The sequence below is a fragment of the Gadus chalcogrammus genome, chromosome 13 (assembly GCF_026213295.1).
Source record: "Gadus chalcogrammus isolate NIFS_2021 chromosome 13, NIFS_Gcha_1.0, whole genome shotgun sequence".
Taxonomy (NCBI): Eukaryota; Metazoa; Chordata; class Actinopteri; order Gadiformes; family Gadidae; genus Gadus; species Gadus chalcogrammus.
Window position 1 is genome coordinate 14754835 of NC_079424.1, and position 10402 is coordinate 14765236.

Sequence of the window (10402 nt, forward strand, 5' to 3'; positions counted from 1 at the left end):
TGTGTGTGTGTGTGTGTGTGTGTGTGTTTTGGTTTTGGTTTTGGACTAGGACAGGCCATTCCAACTGTATGATCATTAGTTGCCAGGTATGTGGCAACAGATAGAGCCATGTGCAGCTGTGTGATAGTGGGAGTAACGGTGGGAATTCAAGGAACTCCCTTCTCGTTCCCATGACTGATAAATGAATGTGCCTGTTCGTACAGCTTGGTGTATAGGTGACCATGAGGCAGCCACAGTGGCTGCTTATTGCAGTTGTGGGTAAGTCAAAATGCTTATTTATTATTATGTATTGCTAATCTCTTTGTTAGGTGTAATTTGATTGGATGATTGGATGATTTGATTGGATTTTTCTGTCTTGTACTGTGTTGTGAAGTATATTCATTCAGGGTAAAATCTGAGTTAGAATTTAGGGGTTCCTGTTTGTTTTTACATTGTGTGGTTATTTCCCTATTATTTCTAAATCTATGATATGCGTCTTTCTTTCTACTTTAGAATGCCTATTCCTGTGTATATCTGGGCATTGTGCTTACCATAATCGCAAGTATATCACTCGAAATATAATATCTATGCATGCTGGCAATGTGACTGAATTAGTGCATCGCTGCTCATCCACCAAATGTTGTGCGAGTTATTTTCGGCTCGTCGGCAACCAGGCAGAGGTGATGCTTGAGGGTGAGTTACCGTCAAAACAAAAATATCATAGCATGTCTGAACAGTCCCTCTATAACCTTGATAGCCTCCATTAATTTCATATTAAACATCCGTAAACAGTATTATATAGTTGAAAGAAAAACTATGTTATTGTTGTTGTTACCCTTTGGATATTGGACCATACGATCAACGTTAATATAATATTGTTTTAAAAATGTAACCAGTCCAGTGTGAATTAATTTGCAGCTTGTCCTTTGGATGAAAATTGTCAGAAATCCTTCTGTAAGCCTAACCGAGATGATGGCAGATGGCATGAGCTGGTCATCAAGTGTGGGTGCAAAGAGGGCAGGTGCAACAAAAGCAGCACTTGGAGGTAGGACTGGCCAATAATTCAATGTTATAATTTATTGTCTTTGAATGGTATTGTATCGTCAATTAATCAAGATATTGACTTATTGTGATACGCGTTTTTATAGTCTTAGTTCATTATAGGAAGACATGCCCTTAAATTGCTTTGGAAAACTAGATTCAGACTGATACCCCTTAAAATGTCCAAATACATCAATGTCAGGTCAGTTAGACTGTTAACAATTTTATTTTGAATGTGTAAGCATATCGTGATTTTCATCAATATAGTGTATATTCACCTTGATTTTTGTGATAATACATTTTTCAATATCACCCAGCCCTACGTTGAGTCCACAGCAAAACCAGCTGCAACCCTCCTTTCATACTGTAGGTAGGAACTTAGCATTTATCAAGTCATAAGCAACCAACCTCTTTTACTGTAGGTAGGAACTTAGCATTTATCAAGTCATAAGAAACCCACGTCTTCTACAGTATAGGAGCTAAGCATTTATCAAGTCACCTGCAACCCACCTCTTCTACTGTAGGTAGGATCTAAGCATTTATCAAGTCACCTGCCACCCACCTTTCTTATTGTTTGTAGGAACTAAACATTTATCAAGTCATATGCAGCACCTCTTCTACTGTAGGTAGGAACTATGAATTGAACAAGTCACCTGCAAACCACCTTTCATATTATAGGTACGAACAAAGCAACGTGATCTAATATATAAAGTAACAAGTTATGACTTGAGATATGGATCTCACAAAATATTATTCATTGTTCATCCTATGAGTCCCTCTGGAATCTTGCTCACAATCTTTTCCATGGGACTTCCTAAACCACTGTCCCAGCCCTGAAGCACTAAGTTTAGAAATGGTAAAAAAATTCTGAGGACATTGGCATAAAAATAATACATACAATATTGAGGAAAACATGTTAACTATGTATTTTTCCTGCAGATAAAGTGAGCTTACCTCCCATTTTCATTGCTGTTGGAACTGTTCTGTTCGTGTTCATCATGCTCATTGCTGTTGGACACCTGTGGAGACACCTGTTGAAGGAGCATGGTGAGGTTATTGTTTATTACATCTTTGCACTCAATTTTTTTTTTAACGCTGCTACTTCAAAGGATTCAATTATGTTGTGATATCATTGTCCATGACATCAATATCTTATACAAGGCCACAAGTGTGAGTTAGTAGGGCTTTGATGTGACATACAGAGAACGAAGATCTTAATACTTTTAATTGCGATTATACTATAATCTTTTGGAAAGGGAAAAACAACTTCAATCCATGGACAGATCCTCTCCATTCTCACTTGCATTTGCATTTTAACAGATTGAGTTATATTATAAAATAAAGTTATTTAATAAACCAACATCGATTTCTCTGATAAATACAGCAGGGGAAAAGGGACACAGGAATTTGTGGGAAGTCATTCTATTGAATAAACATTTGCAGCTTTCTTTTAAATTCAAAGACAGTTGCTGTTTGACCTTGGTAGTAGCTTGTTACCCTTTTTTCTGCTTATGGGGCTGGCCTTGGCTTTATTTGTGTTCTCGATACTCCCTTTTTTATATCCTCCCTCCTTTGTTCCGGTCAAAAAACCTTTCCAGGTTTCTCTTTAATCACACAGCCAGAACTAAAACAACCCACAACGGTGGAAGAATCCATTCACGCCATAGACAGGCCAATAAGCATAGATGCAGTGGCTAGCCATTCAATTGTGACCACTTTGCTGTCTTATGTTCCCCATTTATCTCAGAGGAGGAGAATCTGTCCTGTGTCCATGGCGAGGCAGTCTTACCATTGTGTTCCTGCCGAACAGCTACACCGCGCCCTATTAACAGTGCTGACCTGGAAATACAACAAGTACAATTATCAAACCATAACACTCACATTGCAAGGCCAAAATGTGGACAATTATAACATATAATTTCAATTAGAAACATCAAACTATGATGGCATTTGAGTTCGCTTTTTGACGATGAAGTTGTTGTGCGTTTGACACCCCCCTAGGCTATTGGCCGGGGTCACTTTGCAAAAGTATGGCAGGGGAAATACCAGGGCTCTGTGGTGGCTGTCAAAGTGTTTCATGCAGGCTGCAAGCGAGAGTTCTCCTCAGAGAGAGACATCTATGAACTGCCACTGATGGAACACTCAGGGATCGCCCGCTTCTTCGGAGCCGGGAAGAGCCTAGACGGTGGCAGTTGGCTCTTAGTTCTGGAACTAGCGACATGTGTGAGTGGCCAGCATTTTACAAAAGAAACCTATAATATTTTATTTTGAATATATGCAGAATACAGAGAAGAACATCAGAGAGCAAATATACCCTTTAAGTGTATACATGCATGGCAATAAATATAGGCACATGGACTATATCAGCTCCAAGGGTAGGGTGGTATTGTAGGATATAAGATTGAAAATAAGCCCTGATAATGTCCCATATAAGTTCTAAAATATTATGGTTATTCTAATAATAAATTATCCCAAATTGTCCAGCCCTTCAGCTCATGATTGTTTATTTTTTATATCTCTTTAAAAATGTACAAAAAAAAAACAATGACTGTGACGACATTTTATTTTAGGGTTCCCTCCACCACTTATTGTGTGATAAGCGTGGCAGCTGGATGGCATCCATGAAGCTGTCTCAGTCTCTATCCCAGGGGCTGGCATACCTCCACTCTGACCTCCACAGACAAGGTGAGTACCAACCAGGAGGTCCTGCACTGCCTGACTTTATCATATGGGATGCGTGCATGTTTGAGTGTTCTTTTATGTGAATGTTGAAGCTGTCAATGTAAACATAGTGTGTGTGTGTGTGTGTGTGTGTGTGTGTGTGTGTGTGTGTGTGTGTGTGTGTGTGTGTGTGCGCGTGCGTGCGCACTTCTCTGTGCACACTGGCCAAAAGGTACGCACAAACCTGTAGTGTCCCACGGAGACCTCAGCAGTGGCAACGTGCTTGTAAGAGCAGATGGGACGTGTGCCCTGAGCGACTTCGGATGCTCCACCATCCTGCGTTCCTGTTCGGGACGTCCAGGCTGGGACTCTCTTAAGATCATAGCGGTGAAGACTCGATTACTTTAATTATTAATTATAAGTTTAAGAAAATTGTTTGTCCCAATTGCTGTGCTGAAGGTGGGTTATGTCTCAAGGATGCCTAGAAAGGTAGAACTGTGGATGTTGGGGTTTGAAACCCAAAAGCCTTTCAATTGTGGTGTGAAAACGTTCTTCCAGACAACCCTGCCCCATATATGGATGCAATACACATCAGTAAATATTATGCCCTTGGCAGGATTGCGGGCAGGTTGGCTCCCTGCGCTACATGTCCCCTGAGATCCTGGAGGGCTGCGTGGATCAAGGCTGGTCTCTGGTGCAAGCCGACGTCTACTCCCTGGGACTGCTGCTCTGGGAGATCTGGATGCGCTGCTCGGACCTCTTTGAAGGTAATGGAGACCCGGGATCTGATCAGGTTATTGGGTGAGGTTGTCATTCCGTGATGTGTATACATGCCTGCGATAATGGCAGCGATGAGTAGAGGAGTTAGTTATTCTGGGTTAGGTCAATGCTGTGTTACAGGGGTACTTGTCTTTGGACGTAACAGGCACCCGCAGGCAAATTATATAAAATAGTTCACTTTCAGGGTGACTCGGATTTGATGCCGCATTCCTACTTATAAAATGCAATTCAATGTGGAAGTAATCCAAGTATTCAGAATACAATACTCAGATTGAGTGATGAAACGGAATACGTTACATATTACATTTTTGGCCATGTATTCTGTAATCTGTAACTTGATATATTTTAAAAGTAACCTTCCCAACACTGCACATGGCAATATTTAACATATCATTTTTGTGAATTTATTTAGGTCTTTCTATTGGGAGATTTGTATTGTTATTTTATTGTGAAAATGTCTCCCTCTGCAGATGGCATGGTGCATAAGCACACCCTGCCGTATGAAACCGAGCTGGGATCCAGCGTGACTCTGGAAAGACTCCTGTTCTATGTGTCTCAGATGAACAAGAGGCCTTCCATACCCAAACGATGGGAACGGGAAACTCAGGTAGGCGATACCATTCAAGTATCGTTCACCTCCGTTGAAGATTAGAAATGTAATATATACGTGTGCTGTCAATGTAGAACAGGTTTTTATTTAGTGCATGTCCGTTGCAGGGAGCGTTACTCCAGGAACTGGTGACGGACTGCTGGGACCATGAACCGGATGCTCGGCTAACAGCTCAGTGTGTTGTCGGCAGATTGCACGCCCTTCAAACTATTCACTCGGTGTGATTTGTAATGGCGTATTCTTTTTGATTTTAAAATTATTATTTTTGTCATCCGAAAACACCTTTAACGACTTATCTGTTTTGACTTGTTATAATAGAAATTATTTCGAACTGTACACTTTTTTTGTTGTTTCGACATTTAAGTCCTACATTTTCTTCACAACTTTTCGGTCTGCTCCATTGGATCGATTATACTTACTACTACTCTTTTTCATATCACATAGGTATAATACTAGTATACATTTTGTTGATACAATGTCACTGCACTGATTGAATCATTAAATTACCTGAAGATTATGAAGGCTACTAATTATTTTTTACGTGAGCAATGACCCTCCCATGCTGTCCGTCGAACAATGTTCCTTTCGTCCCTCAGGTGTGTTCGTCACGTTGTAAAACATTCCTGCCTCACTCCCTATTATGTATTTTAATTGTGAATTAATCGATGAATACTCTGTTGTGTCGTAGTGTTTGGCTTAATTAAATAAGTTATATTCGTTGTCGTAGGCTAATCAATGTATTGTACGCATAACTATTAATCACGGGCGGGGCCTGTTTACTTTTACACCACAATGCGGAAGACGTTTCACTCCAACGCAGTTCTCGATCCACTCCCAGATCGAGGAGAGGCAGATAAGGTAAGCATGAATGTTGATCATGTTTCGTCGAATAGAATAACATAATATCTGTATACTGTGTGTTTGTTTTGGTATCTGTTTTAGCATTATTTTTTGCCTCTAAGCATATAAAGCCAAATTCAGTCCTAAATGTTTTGAAGTTGCTAAAACGCGATTAATAATGTATTAGTTGGCCTTAAGTATTAACAGAAGTTCAACTCAGTCAGCGACACATATTGACACCAAGTGGTTAGTATGTGTATGCCTGACATAACAATCATCCGAGCAATATAACCATTCAAAGAACAACAAATGACAAATAAAAGGTTTCTGATTAGGCAAAAAAAAAGGTATATAATGTTGCTACTTTTCACACTACTCCCAACTGCAGCATCTGTAACCTTTCTACTCTTCAGAATAACAATATGTGGCCAAACCAAGGTATGTTATCTTTTGTAACATCAACACATTATATAACTCTGTGTGTGTGTGTGTGTGTGTGTGTGTGTGTGTGTGTGTGTGTGTGTGTGTGTGTGTGTGTGTGTGTGTGTGTGTGTGTGTGTGTGTGTGTGTGTGTGTGTGTGTGTGTGTGTGTAAACAGTTTGTATTTAAATTGTGGGTCCTGCTCCTCCTATAGGACCTCCTAATCCAGCCTTCCCCCCGGGCTACAACCCTGCCTTCCCTGCTGCACCCCCCCACGGGGCATTCCCTCAGGCCCCAAATCCAGCCTTCCCACCTGGCCAGTTTCCTGCGTATCCTGCGGGGGTCCACCCACCCTTGCACCCGGGGGGCATCATTCCCCCACCCATGTACCCGGGGGCCACGCCCTTTGGAGTCCCAGGACAGCACCCCTATCCCGGGGCACCCGGTGCTTATCCAGGATACCCTCCGGGTGTTGCTCACCCAGGACCCTACCCCAAGTCTCCCAAAGCAGGCCATCATAAGGGGGACCATAAGAGCGGCCACAAGAGTGGTCACAAGGGAGACCACAAGGGTCAATACCCCAGTGGAGGTGTAGGCGGCATGGGCATGGGCATGGGCATGGGAATGGCTGGACACAAGATGGACAAAAAGATGAAGAAGAAGATGAAGAAGGCTAAGGGTCATAAGTCCCATAAACATGGCGGGAAGGTGAGTTTCTGCCAGTGGGTTAAGAGGTTTATACTGATGATGGCCTTCCTTTCACTAAGCTGTTCCATGTATGGATGTGTGGGTAATGACTCCCTACTTCTGTGTAAGGAGTGTATTCATGTAACCTTTTGGCCGTTCAACACATCAATGAATCATTATTTTCTCTCAAAGAAGCCAAGCCCGTTTTCTAAGTTATTATCTACTAAGACTTCCCTGGGTGTAGTCAAGATATAATATGTTACACATTTGGCATAACTTGCACAGTTCTCCTTTGAACTCTTTGGAAGATTTTTCCATGCTTATTAAAGATATGATTATTCAATCGTTATCCTCTCTACAGTCAAGCAGCAGCAGCAGCAGTAGCAGCAGCAGTAGCAGCAGCAGCAGCGACTGAGGGAGCTGTCTCCTGAAAGATTCCTTCCAAAGTGAAGGACTTTGTTATTACCAAATGACGGTGACCTGTAGCAGTAACCAGATATTGGTAGTTAATATTGTTAAGGGTCTGTTTGATGTTATATAAGAGTATGAATCATGCTATTTATAACACAAGGATAATCATTATGTTAATCCAATACCAATTATATTAATGCATAAGATGCATGTGCAGAAATAAGTGTTTGAGCATTACTTGGAAGTAACCATCTGCTGTGAATATAATCTTAATTTAATTGGTGTGTGTGTAAGGATATTTAATTTGTTAAAAAAATATGTTGAATTTATATATATTAAGTTAAAGGGTAATTGTGGGACCATAGTATTAATAATGATTAATGATCCTTAAGTATTTTATTAATAATATACATTAATTTCATAATAAACTGATAATAAAGATTTTCTATTAATCTGCCTGTTTATTATGCAACTAGATGCAAGTTGTTTTACTACACTATAGATAAATCATGTGACTACAATTACAACTTAAGATCAATGAAATATAAAGGAATCATTTTAATAAAAGTAACATTATGAATCTATTACCTTTAAAGAGGAATAACCTCCATGTTAGATATTATGCTGAGGTTTTTTTAATCATAACCATTACTCCACCTTGAGTAAAATTTTCTACATTATGTTAATTAAAATTCAACATTGTATCCTTTTACAGCAATAACATTTTTCTGTTTGAGAATAGGGCATGTTATGCCTCTCTACACCCCACTGGCCCTGCAGTGGCAGTGCAATGGTCTCTGGGTGGCGCAGGGGCACCATCAAGTTAAACGTGCACACTCCAGCCTCAGAAGGGGGCTTGCTTTCTGTGTTTGTCCCTGTTCTGTTGGCATGTCTCAGCCCATGCTCAGGTGTGCTGCCTCAGTGGAGCTGATTAGGAGCACCTGGACCACTCGTCAGGTCTGGAGTTAAAAGTGACAGATTCCCCTTCCCATGGGGGATGCTTTTGGTCTTGGGACTGCTGGCTGGTCGGGCCGCCTCTTTGGGATTTGTCTTGTCTTGTCCCTATGTTTTGTTGTTCATCTTAATGTCCTGTCCTTTTCATATGTTTATGTAAATAAATCCCACTGGTTGGGTTTTTGTAAAAGGTGTCCTTCGATATTTGGGGTCAAGGGTGGTTTGTTGTTAGTAGGGCCAACTAGAGGTGGGGTGTAACAGGGCATAAAGTGGACCATGCCAGCCTGACACCAATACAAGCAGTTACTGAACATCTGGATAAGTCAAAAGCCAGGACGCAGATGTTTTTATGTTATGCGGTAATCTTCTCCGAATTTAATTCTGTTAATAGGCTACTAGTATCTTAGTGTCAAGCCTTACCAGCATCCGACCAGCAATTCTGATATTAAAAGGAACTTTGGCTTTGTCTCCCTGAAGTCCAGAATGAACCGCGCCATGGAGGAGAAAGAGATTGTTGCCGATGCGGACTTCCGGACACCCTAGGAGCTGCCGCTGGCCTGCGGAATCAGATAAAGTCGGCTCTCTTTGTTGTGCAAAGCATGTTTCAGAAATAAGCACATTAAGATAAATGTAGTTGTCACTCAAGCTATTTTTGATTTTTGTAATAGGGAATTATTTCAGCGGGGAAAATGCAGAGAATAATGTAGGCACAGTGCGTTTAGGATTAGGACTGATATAGCATCGGCCTAGGCCTAATCAATTGTGTTTTAATATCTTTAGCATTCATATTATTGCAGTCGATTCTTTTCGTATGCTGCTGTTGGCCTTAATGGGGAGATATTTTAACGCTTTTTAACCCCATTTTCCTACGACATTCCTGCGTCTCCCCCTCCTACGGAGCCCATTTCAGCACCGTGTCAGTAGACAGTTACAGTCATACGAACGTCATGAGTAGTACAGTGAACGCGCGTTCATGTTAAGAGGAGTTTCGGGAAACGCTCCAAAGAAATTTACGATGGATCGCAAGATCCTCCCATTGACTCCCATGTTAAAAGAAAGATAGTATTTTGGCAAGCAACACTGGAAGGATGAGACGGGAGCCCCCCCTATGGACTGCCTTAATTATCAACAAAACTCGTGTAGGGGAAACCCCCAAGCACACCCAACAAACAAACATGCCATTTTCGGTGACGGTGGCGGCAACGATACCCACACATGTTAACATTAAACAACACACAACACACAACCAATAAAGACCCCAAACCCCCCAAACCCAAACCCACTTAACCTAACAATAACCGAAAGGACGACAAAGACCCTTTGTTCAAACAGACAACACTGATTCCCAGGATCCCATGCGTGACCCCGTAGGAGTCGCCACAGTATTTTAAAAGTAGAATATCTTAAAAAGTATAAAATATTTAATACATCTGAAAAGAACCGCGCAATTCCAAGCTATTTTGAAAATTTTAAAACTTGAATGGAGTGAAAATGGAGTCTCTAGGTGAGCATTTGAGGAAGGAGATAGGTCCCAAAGTTTGTAGAGAATAATTAAGATGAAAGAAAGAAATGTTGAATAAAACTTATGAAGAACAATATTTGCGTGCAGCACTCGCCTAATTACGGTTAAGAGCCAGGAGGTGGAGCAAGTGAGCTCCAAACTGGAGACTGTTGGACCAATTTTTTATCATGTAGGTAGCATGCATTTTATTTTAAAGCACAACGATTATTCCTGATGCATGAAACTAAGGAATATTAAGGTCAGCAATGCACTTTAAATATAGTTTACCAATATCTAATTGAAAGTATATTCAATTTAAACTAAGAGTCCTGGTTAGCTTTCCAGACTAGTAGAATTTGGCACATTACAGACTGTAAATAACATTGTTACATGTGTCCTTTCACCAAGGGAAAGATCATACACAACCGCAACCATGCCTTAGACCAACACTTTCAGCTACTGCCCTCAGAGAGAGGGTACAGAGTCCCATGCGCAATGAAAAACATCTATAAAATGTG

General features: G+C 40.9%; 2 protein-coding genes across 5 annotated transcripts; both read left to right on the forward strand.

The window, feature by feature from the left end:
* The first annotated feature begins 81 nt into the window (after positions 1 to 81).
* Positions 82 to 5724, forward strand: LOC130401478 (anti-Muellerian hormone type-2 receptor-like). Of its 4 annotated transcripts, none has more exons than XM_056605277.1 (12): positions 82 to 258; positions 493 to 672; positions 898 to 1024; positions 1338 to 1390; positions 1960 to 2067; positions 2768 to 2874; positions 3022 to 3243; positions 3591 to 3705; positions 3914 to 4068; positions 4310 to 4448; positions 4932 to 5068; positions 5179 to 5716. In XM_056605277.1, exons 1-12 carry the CDS (start codon positions 222 to 224, stop codon positions 5293 to 5295), a joined length of 1497 nt encoding a protein of 498 aa, XP_056461252.1. In that variant the 5' UTR covers positions 82 to 221; the 3' UTR covers positions 5296 to 5716. The 4 variants fall into 4 exon arrangements, with proteins under 4 accessions (XP_056461252.1, XP_056461251.1, XP_056461253.1 ...); XM_056605276.1 differs by having other exon boundaries at positions 4298 to 4448; positions 5179 to 5713; XM_056605278.1 differs by lacking the exon at positions 1338 to 1390 and having other exon boundaries at positions 4298 to 4448; positions 5179 to 5724.
* An 82-nt stretch (positions 5725 to 5806) lies between these two features.
* prr13 (proline rich 13) lies at positions 5807 to 9022 on the forward strand. Its single transcript, XM_056605284.1, has 4 exons — positions 5807 to 5929; positions 6300 to 6349; positions 6546 to 7039; positions 7380 to 9022. The coding sequence occupies exons 2-4, from the start codon at positions 6334 to 6336 to the stop codon at positions 7431 to 7433; spliced, it is 564 nt and encodes a 187-aa protein (XP_056461259.1). The 5' UTR covers positions 5807 to 5929; positions 6300 to 6333; the 3' UTR covers positions 7434 to 9022.
* Positions 9023 to 10402: the final 1380 nt, after the last annotated feature.